The 20,000-nt window shown below is 45.0% G+C and overlaps 1 protein-coding gene across 2 annotated transcripts in view; it reads right to left on the minus strand.

The window, feature by feature from the left end:
• Nucleotides 1-3,433: 3,433 nt before the first annotated feature.
• Nucleotides 3,434-20,000, minus strand: part of LOC128695529 (zwei Ig domain protein zig-8-like) — a 136,093-nt gene continuing 119,526 nt past the window's right edge. For both annotated transcript variants that reach the window (XM_070093160.1, XM_053786207.2), the window contains exons 5-8: nucleotides 7,726-7,862; nucleotides 6,557-6,728; nucleotides 5,900-6,036; nucleotides 3,434-4,046 (exon numbers count right to left, since the gene is read on the minus strand). In XM_070093160.1, coding sequence (XP_069949261.1) covers nucleotides 3,931-4,046; nucleotides 5,900-6,036; nucleotides 6,557-6,728; nucleotides 7,726-7,862 — 562 coding nt within the window. In that variant the 3' untranslated portion in view covers nucleotides 3,434-3,930. The remainder of the gene's footprint in view (nucleotides 4,047-5,899; nucleotides 6,037-6,556; nucleotides 6,729-7,725; nucleotides 7,863-20,000) is intronic.

The raw sequence follows: 20,000 nt of genomic DNA on the forward strand, positions 1-20,000 counted from the left end.
TAGCGCTGTGTTGTTATTGATCAATACCACTCGTTCGTGGTTACAATAATACATACATACATATATATATATATATATATATATATATATATATATATATATATATATATATATATATATATATATATATATATATATATATATATATATATATATATATATATATATATATATATATATATATATATATATGTATGTATATATATATACAAACACACATGATGAAGAGAGAGAGATCAGATGATGCTCTTTGATAGACTCTAATTACAGGGGTCATCGTAGGGATGAAATTTAAGGTCCCCCCTTCTCTCCTTGTTTCCAGGTAATTACGACAGCCGATGCCAGGTGTAGAGCTAATTACTTCATGTGAAGGCGCTCGGAACCACCCCTTTAATGATCCTTATCTAATTGAAGAGGAGGAAGATTAAGAGGAGGAGGAGGAGGAAGAGGAAGAAAAGGAGGAGGAGGAGGAATAAGAGGAGGAGGAGGAGGAGGAGGAGGAGTAGGAGGAGCATGATTGGCTGAAATAGCCAGGTGGGTTGGTCTCTTATGTATTCTTGTCTTACGGGGGAAATTCATTAGTTTTAGAGAAAGTTCTTAGTGCCGTTGTTAATGAGAATTTATGGCAGGAGAGATTACTGGTATTCCTTCATAAACACACACACACACACGCACACACACACACACACACACACACACACACACACACACACACACACCACACACACACACACACACACACACACACACACACACACACACACACACACACACACACACACACACACACACACACACACACACACACACACACACACACACACACACACACACACACACACACGCACACACACACACACACACACACACACACACACACACACACACACACACACACACACACACACACACACATTGAACATTTCAGAACCCATATGGTGGGGAGGAAATGGGTTCTGGCAACAGTTAAACCTGTGAAACATTGAGAACTTGATTCACCATATTCTTGGCTGTCTGAGGACGTGATTCATCATATTCTTGGCTGTCTGAGGACGTGATTCATCATATTCTTGGCTGTCTGAGGACGTGATTCACCATATTCTTGGCAGTCTGAGGACGTGATTCACCATATTCTTGGCTGTCTAAGGACGTGATTCATCATATTCTTTGCAGTCTGAGGACGTGATTCACCATATTCTTGGCTGTCTAAGGACGTGATTCACAATATTCTTGGCAGTCTGAGGACGTGATTCACCATATTCTTGGCTGTCTAAGGACGTGATTCATCATATTCTTGGCTGTCTGAGGACGTGATTCATCATATTCTTGGCTGTCTGAGGACGTGAATCATCATATTCTTGGCTGTCTGAGGACGTGATTCATCATGTTCTTGGCTGTCTGAGGACATGAATCATCATATTCTTGGCTGTCTGAGGACGTGATTCATCATATTCTTGGCTGTCTGAGGACGTGATTCACCATATTCTTGGCAGTCTGAGGACGTGATTCACCATATTCTTGGCTGTCTAAGGACGTGATTCACTATATTCTTGGCAGTCTGAGGACGTGATTCACCATATTCTTGGCTGTCTAAGGACGTGATTCATCATATTCTTGGCTGTCTAAGGACGTGATTCATCATATTCTTGGCAGTCTGAGGACGTGATTCACCATATTCTTGGCTGTCTAAGGACGTGATTCATTATATTCTTGGCAGTCTGAGGACGTGATTCACCATATTCTTGGCTGTCTAAGGACGTGATTCATCATATTCTTGGCTGTCTAAGGACGTGATTCACCATATTCTTGGCAGTCTGAGGACGTGATTCACCATATTCTTGGCTGTCTAAGGACGTGATTCATCATATTCTTGGCTGTCTAAGGACGTGAGTCATCATATTCTTTGCAGTCTGAGGACGTGATTCACCATATTCTTGGCTGTCTAAGGACGTGATTCATCATATTCTTGGCTGTCTAAGGACGTGATTCATCATATTCTTGGCAGTCTGAGGACGTGATTCACCATATTCTTGGCTGTCTAAAGACGTGATTCATTATATTCTTGGCAGTCTGAGGACGTGATTCACCATATTCTTGGCAGTCTGAAGACGTGATTCACCATATTCTTGGCTGTCTAAGGACGTGATTCATAATATTCTTGACAGTCTGAGGACGTGATTCACCATATTCTTGGCTGTCTAAGGACGTGATTCATCATATTCTTGGCTGTCTGAGGACGTGATTCACCATATTCTTGGCTGTCTGAGGACGTGATTCACCATATTCTTGGCTGTCTATGGACGTGATTCACCATACTCTTGGCAGTCTGAGGACGTGATTCACCATATTCTTGACTGTCTAAGGACGTGATTCATCATATTATTGGCTGTCTGAGGACGTGATTCACCATATTCTTGGCTGTCTAAGGACGTGATTCACCATATTCTTGGCAGTCTGAGGACGTTATTCACCATATTCTTGGCAGTCTGAGGACGTGATTCACCATATTCTTGGCTGTCTAAGGACGTGATTCACCATATTTTTGGCAGTCTGAGGACGCGATTCACCATATTCTTGGCTGTCAAAGGACGTGATTCATCATATTCTTGGCTGTCTGAGGACGTGATTCACCATATTCTTGGCTGTCTAAGGACGTGATTCACCATATTCTTGGCTGTCTAAGGACATGATTCACCATATTCTTGGCTGTCTAAGGACGTGATTCACCATATTCTTGACTGTCTAAGGACGTGATTCACCATATTCTTGGCTGTCTGAGGACGTGATTCACCATATTCTTGACTGTCTAAGGACATGATTCACCATATTCTTGACTGTCTAAGGACGTGATTCACCATATTCTTGACTGTCTAAGGACGTGATTCACCATATTCTTGGCTGTCTGAGGACGTGATTCACCATATTCTTGGCTGTCTAAGGACATTTTTACCCATCTTTCACTCCGTGTGTAAAATATTCTTTTTCGGCCTAAATTTAATATTACGTATCCTTGTTAAAAGTAAAAAATAAAAATACCTACAAGTGTCCCACATTAAATTCCAAAACTTATTTGTTATGTGACCCTCAAGGCTTTATTTTTAAGTACTTACATGTTTTTCTTTGTTCCAATGTCTTGTTTTTAACTTGAGAACGTCTCATTCGCTCGGCTTGAAACTTTCAACGCTGCTGTGCTGTAACAGGGGAAGGGCTCGTACTGTCTATTGACATTTGAAGGGGCTCTCTGCTAAGTCTTAATAAATAGATCGTTTCCTATTTTGGTTTGTGTGTGATAACCTGAGAAAGTCTCGTCTGTTCTGCTTCGCAGTTCTCAGTACAGGTGTATCCTATGTCACAGGTTTTTTTTTGGTTGCACAAGTGTCTTTATCGTTAAAGTGCTGTTGCTATTTTAGATAAAAAAAAACAGGAGCAACAGCCTCGAGTAGTGGAGAGAACAAAGGGACAGTAACACAAGAACAATTCTGTCATATTTTATTAAATAACAGTACACATACAAAAGACGTGTAGATGAGACATTTCTCCCCCCAGACTTACTTCTCCCACCACAAAATTCTTACCATACCTTCCCTACCACACCACCACCACACAACTATCACTGTCTCCTCCACATCTGTGCCATTAAATCAGCTATACCATACATCACACACAACACAACACAACACAACACAACACAACACACACAACCACCACACACACACACACACACACACACACACACACACACACACACACACACACACACACACACACACACACACACACACACACACACACATATATAAGTAGCGTGGATTACTTCCCCTTCGTTGCTTGTGTCTGTCGTTCGTGCTTGTTGGGTTGCAGGCGTTGATGCGCCTGGCGTTAGCGGAGTGTCTGGCGTTGGTGCAGGCTCAGACGCGATCCTGGCGTGTCCTAGCTGGCGGCGAGGATGAGGGAGGAGGCGAGGAGGGCGAGGAGCGCTAAGGAGGGACAGTCAGCTAGCGTCCCTCCGTCAGTAGTGGAGTGCTGCATCGCTGCAGAACTTTCTCCTGAAGAGGAGAGAGACGCAAGCTGTTAGACTGAGAAATACCGAGAGAACAGGAGACTGTCAGAGTCACTGATCCAGCTGAGGAATTTCAGACACCTATTGAACACCTGCGTACCTTTATTTAATTGAAAAAGACACGTGAGCTGACACTAGGACGTATTTATTAGAAATCGTGTCGGTCCTGGTACCTTGATGACTTTTAATGTAATATTCCTATGTCCTTTCACCTGTTTTTTAAATCAAATCATCGCTATCTATTACCGAGGTTTATACCACACCTTTATTTAAAGGCGTTCACCCAACCAGTGACCTTTTTCTTCAAATCAATACGCAGATACTGGAAGTCTTCCAAAGGTACCAAGGTGTTACAGACATGTCTAATTATTCATCATGTCGACACTCTCTGCCATTGATTGTAACGAAACTGATCTAAACTCACGAAACTGAACCAACACCATTGCTGAACAAACCACGGAACGGCCTGGAGCTTCACGACTCACTCGCCACGGGTACGAACCTCACCCGTTCCGTGGTTTGAAACTGATCTACGAACAAAAATCTGGGAAACAAAGAAACAGTGAGAAAACAGTGTGTGTGTGTGTCTCACCTTCAAGAATTTGAACTCTGGCTTGAGAAACACAGTTACAAGCAACTGAAATACTAAATTAACAAAAAATAACTTTTAAGATAATAAGGCTGGAATTACTTTATTACATGTTAAACTCCTAAAAAAATAATCCTTGATATATCCTAATAGTAATTACTAACTTTAGACGAAAATGCAACTTGGGCACAGCTGGTGTGTCAAATATTCTCGTAACAATAGCTTGTGTCAGATATTCTTATAACAACAGCTGGTGTCAGATATATTTGTAAAAACAGCTGGTGTGTCAGATAGTTTTCTAACAACTGGTGTGTCAGATATTCTTATAACAGCTGGTGTGTCAGAAATTCTTATAACAACAGCTGGTGTGTCAGATACTCTTGTAGCAACAGCTGGTGTGTCAGATACTCTTGTAGCAACAGCTGGTGTGTTAAATACCGACACTTGGGGAAACGAGACGTATGTGCAGTGTGAGGATATCTTATTGAGGTAACGTTTCGCCCAACAAATGCCTTCTTCAGTCCTTAAGAGATACGCTCCGTCTGTAATAATAATAATAATAATAATAATAATAATAATCTTTATTTCTACAAGTACATGATACAACTTATACAGACCATAGCTCACACCAATGACATACTACTATATAGAAAGTCCCTTGGTATGCAGAACATTTAGGGCAAATTAGGTCAATTTTGTCCCAGGATGCGACCTACACTAGTCAACTAACATCCAAGTTCCTATTTTACTGATGGGAGAACCTGGACAGCAGGTGTCTTATGGAAACACGTCCCTAATATTTTCAGCCGTTCCGGAAATCGACCCCCGGACCTCACTGTGTGTGAGCTGAGTGCACCAGCGATCGAGCTACGGGACATCTGTAGCTACCTCTGTAGGGATGACGAAGCCATTCGTGGCGAAACTCTGCATGGCTAAAGAAGCCATTTGTGGCGAAACGTCTCCTCAACAAAATATCCTGTTCTTCAAGTTTCTCCTACGTATGGACTGATGAAGCCACTGTGTGGCGAAACGTTTCCACAATAAAGATACCCAAGAGTTGCACATGTGTCTAATTTATCAACATGTCGGTTCTCTGAACCATTCATCTGCAAAATATCACAACAACTCCAAAGGCGTTGTAATTCTCATTCTTGAAAAAGCATTTACAAATATATAGAGAATAAATTCCAAGCGTGTTCCTTGTCAATGTTCTAACTACACTGTTCTCCCTCACTCTTTCACTAACTCACCGTCAAGAACGTGGACTCTGACGGAGGTGTTGACGGCGTCACCGGCGCTACAAGTATAGTTGCCGGAGTCTCTGACGGAGGCGCGAGCGATGTGAAGCCAAGAACTGAGTCCCGCGCCCATGAGCGACGTGTCTACCCTGCAGGTAGATAGGTAGAGTATCAAATGACCATACATAAAAGTGGTGGAATTGGTGTTGTTATAGTGGCACTGGCGTCGTCACAGTGGCACTGGCATCGTCATAGTAGCACTGGCGTCGTCACAGTGGCACTGGCATCGTCATGGTGGCACTGGCATCGTCATGGTGGCACTGGCGTCGCCATAGTGGCACTGGCATCGCCATAGTGGCACCGATAACCCAGCCTAAAACCTTCTCCTCACGACACTATTTTACCATTACACGGGAATTTTATCCCACAAAATCATGTTTGGAGTGCATTATCTCCACCACTCAGGGCTGACTTATCGACCTCTCTCTCTCTCTCTCTCTCTCTCTCTCTCTCCCTCCCTCCCCCTCTCTCTCTCTCTCTCTCTCTCTCTCTCTCTCTCAAACACCCCTTCCTAGCGATCCAATTTCTAACTTCGGATGACTTTTGATTTCGTCCGGTCATCATACTCAGATTCCTCCTCCCACATTCCCCCTTCCCTTATTCACCCACCTGATGCCCCTCTCCGGCTGGGTGGTGAGTGGGTGGTGGGTCCTGGACCAGCGGACTGGGCGGGTGGGCGGCGCGGGCGTCACCACACACTGTAGACCAACGGTGGAGTCGACACGATAGTAAGCCTCGGTAACTGCCGCTCCCCGTGGGTCCCTGATCTCTATCTCAGGCACTGTGGGTGAGACACTGTGGGTGAGACACTGTGGGTGAGACACTGAGGGTGAGACACTGTGGGTGAGACACTGTGGGTGAGACACTGTGGGTGAGACACTGTGGGTGAGACACTGTGGGTGAGACACTGTGTGTAGGACACTGAGGGTGAGACACTGTGGGTGAGACACTGTGGGTGAGACACTGTGGGTGAGACACTGTGGGTGAGACACTGTGGGTAGGACACTGAGGATGAGACACTGTGGGTGAGACACAGTGGGTGAGACAATGTGGGTGAGATACTCTGGGAGAGACACTGTGGGTGAGACACTGTGGGTGAGACACTGTGGGTAAGACACTGTGGGTGAGACACTGTGGGTGAGACACTGTGGGTGAGACAATGTGGGTGAGATACTCTGGGAGAGACACTGTGGGTGAGACACTGTGGGTGAGACACTGTGGGTGAGACAATGTGGGTGAGACACTGTGGGTGAGACACTGTGGGTGAGACAATATGGGTGAGACACTGTGGGTGATACACTGGGGGTGACACACTGGGTGAGACACCGTGAGAGAGATACTGTGGGTGAGACACCTGGTGAGACACTGTGGGAGAGAAATTGTGGGTGAGACACTGGATGAGACACTGTGAGAGAGATACTGTGGGTGAGACACGATAGGTGAGACACTGTGGGTGAGGCACTGTGGGTGAGACATTGGGTGAGACAATATGGGAGAGACACTGTGGGAGAGACACTGTGGGAGAGACACTGTGGGAGAGACACTGTGAGAGAGACACTGGGTGAGACTCTGGGTGAGACACTGTGGGAGAGACACTGTGAGTGAGACACTATGGGAGACTCTTAGAGGCAGTATGGGAGAGGCACTGTGGGAAAGCACTGGTTGACGAACTGTGGGAGCCACTCTAGGAGAAAGAGGCAGTATGAAGAAACACTGAGAGACACTAGGAGACATTGAAAGCCACTGGGAGACACTGAGAGACACTAAGAGACACTCACCTGAGACACTCAGATACACTCGCATTATCTGAGGGGGATGGGTTGATATTTGGCATTCATAAAGCCCTTCGTCTCTCTTCTGAGCGTACCGTATCTGTAGCTTCCAGTTGTTGGGGTACTCGTAGCTGAGAGTGTACCTGTGGAACGGTACAGTGCTCAGTGTGTACCTGTGGAACGGTACAGTGGCCAGTGTGTACCTGTGGAACGGTACAGTGATCAGTGTGTACCTGTGGAACGGTACAGTGGCCAGTGTGTACCTGTGGAACGGTACAGTGGCCAGTGTGTACCGCAGAAGAAAAAAAACACATAGATAGTCCTAATGAAGGACAAATTTTTTTTTTGGACAGTTGAAATGCGCAAAAGAAACAAAAAAAAAAGTAATAATTCCCGATGCATTAAGTCTCCATGGACCTTTTTTGGTCATATGACCGATGCCTTGAGCTGGCTTCCCCATTCAACCTGTATCAATATCCACAGAATCCATCGTTGTAAGATACGGTGGTGGATCCTCTATCACAGTATACAAAGGATCAATGCGCACTTAAAGAGGATCGCCACTCACACTTGCCATCCTAAGATCACTGTGTGATTCATACATACATCGGATTAACAATTTATTCATTGGGTGAACCAGTTCTGTATTAGGGTTCGAATCTATCTAATATACGAGGGTCATTAAGGCTGCATGTCACCTGTTGATCACCAGTCAAGAATACTTTAATACCTGGAAATAAATGGTATAAAATACCGACACAATGGATCTCCTTTCCAAGCTACCCAAGATTTTAGACTCTATAACCCCACTCGGTACATCATCAGATGCAGCATTCTCCACCTGACCTCAGCATTCTGAACCTGACTATAAATACTCGCGTTCCTTCCACCCCAGGTAGTTCTGTTTGTGACTTGAAAAAGCCCACTGCGTGGGCGAAACGTAGTCAATAAAGGATCACATTATACTGCATATGTGTTTATATTTCCACTTTAATACCTAAATTAGGGATTAAAGCAAACTCTCAGCGTAAATACTCTGAATCACATACCTCTCAGTGTATCTACAAAGGGCCATACACCTCTCAGTATATAAATCCTATATAAATGGCCTCTCTCTTTTAGCTTTCTGAAGGAGTATGACATTTTTGACAATTGTTATGTCCAAAATCATGCTAGAAAATAAGCTGAATGCGGTTAACTAACACGGAAGTTGACCTGATTGAAAATAAGCTGGGAAAAAATAGCTATAGACTGTAAATGGACATATTTAATTATGCCGGTTGTGTCATGGGTACGCGTCTCACCTCTTCCTTCCCACCTCCTGTTCCTCTGACACTTCCTGTTCCTTCCCACCTCCTGTTCCTCTGACACTTCCTGTTCCTTCCCACCTCCTGTTCCTCTGACACTTCCTGTTCCTTCCCACCTCCTGTTCCTCTGGCACTTCCTGTTCCTTCCCACCTCCTGTTCCTCTGACATTTCCTGTTCCTTCCCACCTCCTGTTCCTCTGACACTTCCTGTTCCTTCCCACCTCCTGTTCCTCTGACACTTCCTGTTCCTTCCCACCTCCTGTTCCTCTGACACTTCCTGTTCCTTCCCACCTCCTGTTCCTCTGACATTTCCTGTTCCTTCCCACCTCCTGTTCCTCTGACACTTCCTGTTCCTTCCCACCTCCTGTTCCTCTGACACTTCCTGTTCCTTCCCACCTCCTGTTCCTCTGACACTTCCTGTTCCTTCCCACCTCCTGTTCCTCTGGCACTTCCTGTTCCTTCCCACCTCCTGTTCCTCTGACACTTCCTGTTCCTTCCCACCTCCTGTTCCTCTGACACTTCCTGTTCCTTCCCACCTCCTGTTCCTCTGGCACTTCCTGTTCCTTCCCACCTCCTGTTCCTCTGACACTTTCTGTTCCTTCCCACCTCCTGTTCCTCTGACACTTCCTGTTCCTTCCCACCTCCTGTTCCTCTGGCACTTCCTGTTCCTTCCCACCTCCTGTTCCTCTGACACTTCCTGTTCCTTCCCACCTCCTGTTCCTCTGGCACTTCCTGTTCCTTCCCACCTCCTGTTCCTCTGGCACTTCCTGTTCCTTCCCACCTCCTGTTCCTCTGGCACTTCCTGTTCCTTCCCACCTCCTGTTCCTCTGGCACTTCCTATTCCTTCCCACCTCCTGTTCCTCTGGCACTTCCTGTTCCTTCCCACCTCCTGTTCCTCTGACACTTCCTGTTCCTTCCCATCTTCTGTTCCTCTGGTACTTCCTGTTCCTTCCCATCTTCTGTTTCTCTGGTACTTCCTGTTAATTCCCACCATCTGTTCCTCTGGTACTTCCTGTTCCTCTGGTACTTCCTGTTCCTCTTTTACTTCCTGTTCCTCTGGCACTTCCTGTTCCTTCCCACCTCCTGGTGCTTCCTGGTCCTAAGGTAACTCTTCTTCCTCTGGCACTTCCTCTTACAGTGCCAGTCTTCACACCTGTGTTTATTTCTTGTTCTCTCTGCTTAACTTGTTTCCTCTTAAAAATTTACACCCACTAACTTCCTCAACAATTTCCACTCTGGAGTTTTCAATGTCCTGAGAAGCGGAAAATTTAGTGATGAATTTTTTTTCAAGTGGTACTGCACATTTTTCTTCCTACCTCTGCCACTTATCTTCCTACATCTGCCACTTATCTTCCTACCTCTGCCACTTATCTTCCTACCTCTGCCACTTTTCTTCCTACCCTTGCCACTTTTCCTTTTATCAGCCTAATGCAAAGTCACGAAGATTGGGGAAGGGTAAGGAAGACTGCAGACAAAGTACAGTCTAGGTGGCCAAAGACTGCAAACCTCTCTCAAGGAAAAGAATCTTGGGGTGAGTATAACACTGAGCACATCTCCTGAGGCGCACGTCAACCAGATAACTGCTGCAGCATACGGGCGCCTGGCAAACCTGAAAATAGCGTTCCAATACCTCAGTAAGGAATCGTTCAAGACATCGTACACTGTGTACATCAGGCCCATACTGGAGTATGCTGCACCAGTTTGGAACCCACACCTTGTCAAGCACGTCAAGAAATTAGAGAAAGTGCAAAGGTTTGCAACAAGATTAGTCCCAGAGCTAAGGGGATTGTCTTGCGAAGAAAGGTTAAGGGAAATCGGCCTGACGACACTGGAGGACAGGAGACATAGGGTAGATATGATAGCGACATATAAAATACGGCGAGAAATTGACAAGGTGGACAAACATAGGATGTTCTAGAGATGGGACACAGAAACAAGGGGTCACAATTGGAAGTTGAAAACTGAGATGAGTCAAGGAGATGTTAGGAAGTATTTCTTCAGTCATAGAGTAGTCAGGACGTGGAATAGTCTGGTAAGTGATGTAGTGGAGGCAGGAACCATACATAGTTTTAAGACGAAGTATGATAAAACTCATGGAGCAGGGAGAGAGAGGACTTAGTAGCGATCAGTGAAGAGGCGGGGGCAGGAGCTATGAATCGACCCCTGCAACCACAAATAGGTGAGTACACACACACACACACACACACACACACACACACCATTAATAACACAGGAATAAGACTTGTTCAGAAGCGTGTCTTCTGGTTTTTCCTGCTGAAGTTTGAACAAATCTCTGGCGACGGTGTGATAAAGAGGCAAAGTCTGAGAAATGGTGCGAGTGTTGGTGAGACAGATGGTATAGATTAAGTCTGACGACATGGGTGGAGGTAGGGATGACAAGAGGAATTTGGCAGTGTGTGTGTGTGTGTGTGTGTGTGTGTGTGTGTGTGTGTACTTGCCTATTTGTGGTTGCAGGGATCGATTCACAGCTCCTGGCCCAGATTTATCTCTAGTTACTACTAGATTCACTCTCTCCCTGCTCCAACAGCTTTGTCGTATCTCTCCTTATAGCTATGTATGGATCTTGCCTCCACTGCATCACTCTCCAGATTGTTCCACTTGCTGACACCTATGTGTGTATGTGTGTGCTCTCACCTGAATGTACTCACCAATGTGGGGAAGTCAGACAAGTTAACTGATTCCCCGAAACTGTTAGTCACTAATAGGCCTGTGTTTTGAGTGGTGCAAAGATCGCGACACCTGATCCCTTTTACCTAACAAGACTAGGTAGAGAGGGCGACCTACCCTTCACTAGGCCAGCACAGTGAGCAACACACTCTAACATTCGCTAATTACATTACAAAGGTGAGTGTGCACTTTCAATGTTCCATCACGTACGGACGGGACGATTGATCTTGTTCACAAAGCCGGGTGTTGTAAAGTAACTCATACCTGAGGAAGTGACCTGAGGAAGTAGCCTCAGGAAGTGTCCTGAGGAGCTGACCTAACGAACACTGAGGAATGACTCCGGGAAAGCAGAATCAGTGTGACATTAAACATTACTTGGGAACGTTTAGCGAGTGTTTAAAGAAGTTCTGAACGAAGTAATTGTGGTAGGAGACATGAATGTTCAAGTGGGTAAGTCTGACATGCTAGGTGTAAATGATGATTGGGAGGGAGGGAGATGTTCCTAAGTGACGATTGTAAGTGACGATTGTAAGTGACGATGGTAAGTAACGATGGTAAGTGACGATGGTAAGTGACGATGGTAAGTAACGATGGTAAGTAACGATGGTAAGTGACGATGGCAAGTAACGATGGTAAGTGACGATGGTAAGTAACGATGGTAAGTAACGATGGTAAGTGACGATGGCAAGTAACGATGGTAAGTGACGATGGTAAGTAACGATGGTAAGTAACGATGGTAAGTAACGATGGTAAGTAACAATGGTAAGTGACGATAGTAAGTGACGATGGTAAGTAACATGGTAAGTAACGATGGTAAGTAACGATAGTAAGTGACGATGGTAAGTAACGATGAAGTAACGATGGTAAGTAACAATGGTAAGTAACGATGGTAAGTAACGATGGTAAGTAACGATGGTAAGTAACGATGATAAGTGACGATGGTAAGTAACGATGGTAAGTGACGATGGCAAGTAACGATGGTAAGTGACGATGGTAAGTAACGATGAAGTAACGATGGTAAGTAACAATGGTAAGTAACGATGGTAAGTGACGATGGTAAGTAACGATGGTAAGTAACGATGGTAAGTGTTTGTTAACAATACCATTGATTACGCATTTAAAGGTAAACTAACTAGTACTACCCACGTGTGGGAGAGTCAGAACACTGTCCAGCAGATCACCCAGAGACACCACCACATCCCGGTACAAACTGACCTGTGTGGAAACAAAGTCAATACTACAGTTATCCAGGGATGGGTCGGCAGGTACTTGGAGTACCTTCAACTAGTGACCTGATTGGACTGTTGACCGATCAGTCATACACACTCACATGACCCTCTAACTCAGCCTTTGTCGTTGCAGAGGTAGTGTGTGTGTGTGTGTGTGTGTGTGTGTGTGTGTGTGTGTGTGTGTGTGTGTGTGTGTGTGTGTGTGTGTGTGCGTGTGTGTGTGTGTGTGTACTCACCTAGATGTACTCACCTAGTTGAGGTTGCAGGGGTCGAGTCCAAGCTCCTGGCCCAGCCTCTTCACTGGTCGCTACTACGTCACTCTCCCTGAACCGTGAGCTTTATCATACCTCTGCTTAAAGCTATGTATGGATCCTGCCTCCACTACATCGCTTCCCAAACTATTCCACTTCCTGACTACTCTGTGGCTGAAGAAATACTTCCTAACATCCCTGTGATTCATCTGTGTCTTCAACTTCCAACTGTGTCCCCTTGTTGCTGTGTCCAGTCTCTGGAACATCCTGTCTTTGTCCACCTAGCCAATTCCGCTCAGCATTTTGTATGTCGTTATCATGTCCCCCCTGTGTGTGTGTGTGTGTGTGTGTGTGTGTGTGCGTGTGCACTCACCAAATTGTACTCACCTAATTGTGGTTGCAGGGGTCGAGACTCAACTCCTGGCCCTGCCTCTTCACTGAGTACTACTAGGTCCTCTCTCTCCCTGCTCCATGACCTTTAGCATACCTCATCTTAAAGCTATGTATGGTTCCTGCCTCCACTACCTCACTTGCTAGGCTATTCCACTTCCTGACTACTCCATGACTGAAGAAATACTTTCTAACATCTCTTTGACTCATCTGGGTCTTCAGCTTCCTAATTGTGACCTCTTGTTTCTGTGTCCCCTCTCTACAACATCCTGTCTCTGTCCACCTTGTCTATTCCACGCAGTATTTTGTATGTCGTTGTCATGTCACCCCTGACCCTCCTGTCCTCCAGTGTCGTCAGGCCTATTGTGTGTGTGTGTGTGTGTGTGTGTGTGTGTGTGTGTGTGTGTGTGTGTGTGTGTGTGTGTGTGTGTGTGTGTGTGTGTGTGTGTGTGTGTGTGTGTGTGTGTGTGTGTGTGTGTGTGTGTGTGTGTGTGTGTGCCCGTCTTCTTCCGCTGTCAATTGTGTCGTCAATCATCCGTTCCCTCACCCACCATCAATCAACTTTCCCAGCCTCACCATCAACTCTGAGATGAAACACAGCGATGATGCTATTGTTGGCAAGGAGAAGAAGGAGAGAAGGAGGGGGGGAGAATAAAGAGAAGGGAAGAAAGGAAGAGAGAATTTGGAGAGGAGAGAGAGAGGAAAAAGAGGAGAAAGGAAGAGAAATGGAATTAGGGGACAGTGTGAGAGGAAGAAAAGGCATTAGGGAGGAAAAGGCAAAAATGAGAGAGTAAAGAGAAGGAGAGAAATGCAGAAAGAAAAGAGAACGGAAGAAAAATATGAGGGAGGAAAAAAATTAAAAAAAAGAAAAAGAGAAAAGGGAAAAAGAAAAGGAAAAAAGAGAAAAAAGAGAGAAATGAAAAAAAGAGAAAAGAAAAAAGAGAAGGTGCAGGAAAGAGAAATGAGTGTGAAGGGAAAAAAGAAACAAGGTAAGGAAGAAAGAGAGAGAGAGAGAGAGAGAGAGAGAGAGAGAGAGAGAGAGAGAGAGAGAGAGAGAGAGAGAGAGAGAGAGAGAGAGAGAGAGAGAGAGAGAGAGAGAGAGAGAGAGAGAGAGAGAGAGAGAGAGAGAGAGAGAGAGAGAGAGAGAGAGAGAGAGACTTGATAGCTGCAAGAAATATTCAACAAAGTTGCACGAAACTCATCAATTTTGCCTCAAAGTCAAAATCAAATGACGCGATAGAGATTAGATTTTTTTTTTTTTGAGAGAGAGAGGCGGTGGATGTGGGAAGAGGACAAGGGAGATAGGACAACGAAGGAAGGGGGAAGATACGGATGCTGGAGAAGGAAGGGGGTGGGTATAATAGGATGAGGAGAATGAGAAGGAGGAGAAGACAGAGGGGAAAAAACAGAGGGAATTGTTTTAAAAGAAAGAAAAATAAGAGAAAGATGAGAAAGAAGAGGTAAAAGAGAGAGTGGAGGAAGAGGAGGAAGAAGAGAAAGCGGATAAAGAGGAAGAGGACCATGAAGAGTGAGTTATCACACAGGGGCGATATATAGATTGAATATTAATAAAGTGACGGATTGGTATATAAACCACTTTACCCAAGGTAAGACCAGAACTAGTGATTGATTTTAGTGGGGAGGAGGAGGAAGGGGAAGGTGGAGGGGAAGTGGAGGAGGAGGGGAAAGAGGAGGAGGAGGAGGGGAAAGGGAGGAGAATAAGAACAGGAAGACAACACGGGAGTAAATGAGGAGAAAAACAGATAGGTAATATCCACACTGAGATTATCTGCTGAGGCGAAGTATCTACTGTCTTATCTAGATCAAGAATTATCGTATTTTATATGAGGTAAGGATTATAAAGCAGAAGGCTCTCTCCCCTACCTCCACTCCCTCTGGCCACTATCGGTATGAAAAGAGATGTGGAGGTGGACGGTAGCCGCGGGCTGCAACTACCTCTGTTTAATCAGTGCCCTTACTGTCTTAACTACTAGTGTTACTGTCTTAACTACCGGTGTTACTGAACTGTCACTTACACAGCTGTGTCTACTAGTGGTACTATTTCTCGCTACCTCCATTTCTGTTATGACTAACGCAATTATCTGCTACTACCACTACTACTGTTATTAACGTCTTTGTCTCGTTGTCAACTGATCGTCCTGAAACAGTTGCTGAACAAACATCAACAATCCGCTGAATGCAGTTGGTCCCAGTGCAATAAATAGCTCATTTCTATACTTGCGAGGTGCTTGTCCAGCTGGATCGTAAATGACTATACTGTTTTCGCACATTTAACTATAACTGACAGTTTATTCATTTCTGCTATAATTCCACGTGAAAAAAAAAATCTTTGCACATATGCGTTGCACCTTCTACCTCGAAGTTTCCTTTCAGTATTTCGAATTGTAGAGTCAATCAGCATTTCAAACAATTCTTCGTGTTTGAGTGTGTCAGTCATTCAATATCTTGAAGGTTTGAATGAGTTCTCCTCGCAGTCTCAGTTTCCTAAAAGAAAAGATTAAGTCCGTCGTGTTCTTCATAAAGCTTGTTTCTAAGTAATGGTACGAACTTGGCAATTCTTCTCTACCCTCTATAGTATTTGTCCTTCATATAATTCAAGAGAATAAAACTGGGTGGTATATTCAAAATGTAGATAGATATTTTGCACTTTTGAGGTCGTTGTTTACAATCACTCCAAGGTCATTTTTTCTTCTTTTGGTTTGGTTAGATTGTTGCCAAACAGTTTGTATTCATGTGCGAGTTTATGATCAAAATGCCTTACTTACTCTTGTGAACGTTGAAACTTATCTTGCAGTTGTCCGACCACAGCATCAACCTACCCAGATCACTCTGGAGACTCACAGTCTGCTGCGGATGCTGTAATTTTCTCCAATTTGGTATCATTCGCAAATTTAGCTATTTTAGATGTTCGCCTTTACCCCGGGATCATTTATGTACATTGTGAAGAAGATTGGACATAGAGTCGATCCCCCGAGGAGCTCCACTCTTTACGTCTGACAACTCAGACGCTTTACTGTTCAGTACCACTCTCTGTTTCTTCTGTGTGAGCCACTCAGAAACCTTACCGCTCAGTGCTACTCTGTTACCTCTCTATGACACACACACACACCACTCTCTTGTTTCCTCTCTGTGACCCACACACACACACCTCTGTGTTGATTACCACTCTCTTGTTTCCTCTCTGTGACCCACTCACACACCTCTCTGTTGATTACCACTCTCTTGTTTCCTCTCTGTGACCCACTCACACACCTCTCTGTTGATTACTACTCTCTTGTTTCCTCTCTGTGACCCACTCACACACCTCTCTGTTGATTACCACTTTCTTGTTTCCTCTTTGTGACCCACTCACACACCTCTCTGTTGATTACCACTCTCTGTTTCCTCTCTCTAAGTCAGTCATCAATCCAGCCATGAAATTTGTCTTCTATACCATGCAGCATTTATTCTGGCTGGTAGTTATCTATGGAGAGCCTTGTCTAAGACAGTCTGAAAACTTAGATATGCTACATCTGTCGACACATTTCATCTCAGTGTTGTGTATACAAGTGACACATTCTTGTAACTTAGTCAAGTATAATCCTTTGTGGTGGAATCCAAGTTGATTTCCAGTTATTACCGTATTTTTCCGGCATATAAGGCGCACGACAGACGTATCATAATGGTAATTCAGTAATTATAATCAAGGATTACTCTTACTTTGCACTAAATCGTAACCCTGACCTTGAGCATATAAGGCGCAGGGTGATTTTCCAAGACTTTTTGCTGGTAAAAAAAGGTGCGCCTTATATGCCGGAAAATACGGTAAGTTATTTTATTCCCGAAATTTAAATATCTTATTCCAATTAATAGTTTACATTTTACTTAAATTGACGTCAAGTTGACGAGACGATAGTTGAGGGTACAAGTCTTGCCCATTTTTGTTTTTTTGTTGGGTAAACACATCCTCCAGGAACACCCTCCAGGAACACACCCTCCAGGAACACACCCTCCAGGAACACACCCTCCAGGAACACACCCTCCAGGAACACACCCTCCAGGAGCACACCCTCCAGGAACACACCCTCCAGGAACACACCCTTCAGGAACACACCCTCCAGGAACACACCCTCCAGGAACACACCATCCAGGAACACACCCTCCAGGAGCACACCCTCCAGGAACACACCCTCCAGGAACACACCCTCCAGGAACACATCCTCCAGGAACACACCCTCCAGGAACACATCCTCCAGGAACACACCCTCCAGGAACACACCCTCCAGGAACACACCCTCCAGGAACACACCCTCCAGGAACACACCCTCCAGGAACACACCCTCCAGGAACACACCCTCCAAGAACACACCCTCCAGGAGCACACCCTCCAGGAACACACCCTCCAGGAACACACCCTCCAGGAACACACCCTCCAGGAACACACCCTCAAGGAACACACCCTCCAAGAACACACCCTCCAGGAACACACCCTTCAAGAACACACCTTCCAGGAACACACATTCCAGGAACACACCCTCCAGGAACACACCCTCCAGGAACACACCATCCAGGAACACACCCTCCAGGAACACACCATCCAGGAACACATCCTCCAGGAACACACCCTCCAGTAACACACCCTCAAGGAACACACCCTCCAGGAACACACTCTCAAGGAACACACCCTCCAGGAACACCCTCCAGGAACACACCGTCCAGGAACACACCCTCCAGGAACACACCTTCCAGGAACACACCCTCCAGGAACACACCCTCCAGGAACACACCCTCCAGGAACACACTCTCAAGGAACACACCCTCCAGGAACACATCCTCCAGGAACACATCCTCCAGGAACACACCTCCAGGAACACACCTCCAGGAACACACCCTCCAGGACACTCTCAAGGAACACACCCTCCAGTAACACACCGTCCAGGAACACACCCTCAAGGAACACACCCTCCAAGAACACACCCTCCAGGAACACACCGTCCAGGAACACACCCTCCAGGAACACACCCTCCAGGAACACACCCTCCAGGAACACACCCTCCAGGAACACACCCTCCAGGAACACACCCTCCAGGAACACACCCTCCAGGAACACACCCTCCAGGAACACACCCTCCAGGAACACACCTTCCAGGAACACACCCTCCAAAATACATTTGCTAGTTTCCAGTCTATTGCCACTTTACCATCGTCTAGTTACTTATATTAATAGTGGGTGTTTACATCCGCATATAATTCTGGCAGATAGTTCATCTGATCCACTTGACTGTTAATATTGACCTTTTACAAGTGTGCTTATCGTATCAAGGTTGCTAATATATCTAATATTTAGTTAATCACATTCAGGAGCTGTAAACAAATATTGCAGCCTGGGAATGTTAGTGTCGTGTTCAGTTGTAAACACTGAGTTGAAGGTTATATTGGGTGTTAAAGTCATATATCAGGTGTTGTTTGTTATTCACCTATTATTGCTAAGTCTTTCTCCTCCTCCTCTTCATCTTCCTCCTCATCTTCCTCCTCATCTTCCTCCTCATCTTCCTCCTCTTCATCTTCCTCCTCATCTTCCTCCTCATCTTCCTCCTCATCTTCCTCCTCATCTTCCTCCTCATCTTCCTCCTCATCTTCCTCCTCATCTTCCTCCTTATCTTCCTCCTCATCTTCCTCCTCATCCGCTCCTTCCTGACGTATTTGGAGAATTCATTCGGCTTACTTTTGACGTTTTTTAAGCAAGATGGTTTTCAAATTCTTGTTGAACATGTTTCATTATTTTTTTTCTTGCTTTCTCTTGTAGTCATGTGTTGTCAGTACGACCTTCCACTTTACCTGTCACTATATTTTCGACATGTACGACTACGGTGATCTTCACCAACTCCAAGACTGAGGGACGGATTACCTCATCCTTTGTATATAGTTCACGTCATGTTCTTGAATTTTATTGATAAAGCCACTGGATGGCGAAACGTCTACTAATAAAGATACCCAGATGTCGCACATGTGTCTAATTCTTCATCTTGTCGGTACTGTCTACTATTTATTTACATAAATACCTCCTATGCATTAAGTGTTCTCTCTCTCGTTTTTTTTCTCGCTTCTTACTCTTCTTGTTATGTTGTTCTTCACTATACTTAGAATTTCCACATTTTCTCCACATTATCAACATTTGGCATTTTGATCCAGTCAATGTTACTGATTCCTCGGTGAACCTTATCAAAGTTAACAGTTGTGCTGTTGGAAACCATCCTGGTGTTATTCTCCCTCTCAAAGTCAGTCTTTACTGTGAGCTAAATCATGTGACCGCTGTGTGGTGAGCCCCCTCCCCTCCTCTCTCTCTCTCTCTCTCTCTCTCTCTCTCTCTCTCTCTCTCTCTCTCTCTCTCTCTCTCTCTCTCTCTCTCTCTCTCT

The sequence above is a fragment of the Cherax quadricarinatus genome, chromosome 42 (assembly GCF_038502225.1).
Source record: "Cherax quadricarinatus isolate ZL_2023a chromosome 42, ASM3850222v1, whole genome shotgun sequence".
NCBI lineage: Eukaryota > Metazoa > Arthropoda > Malacostraca > Decapoda > Parastacidae > Cherax > Cherax quadricarinatus.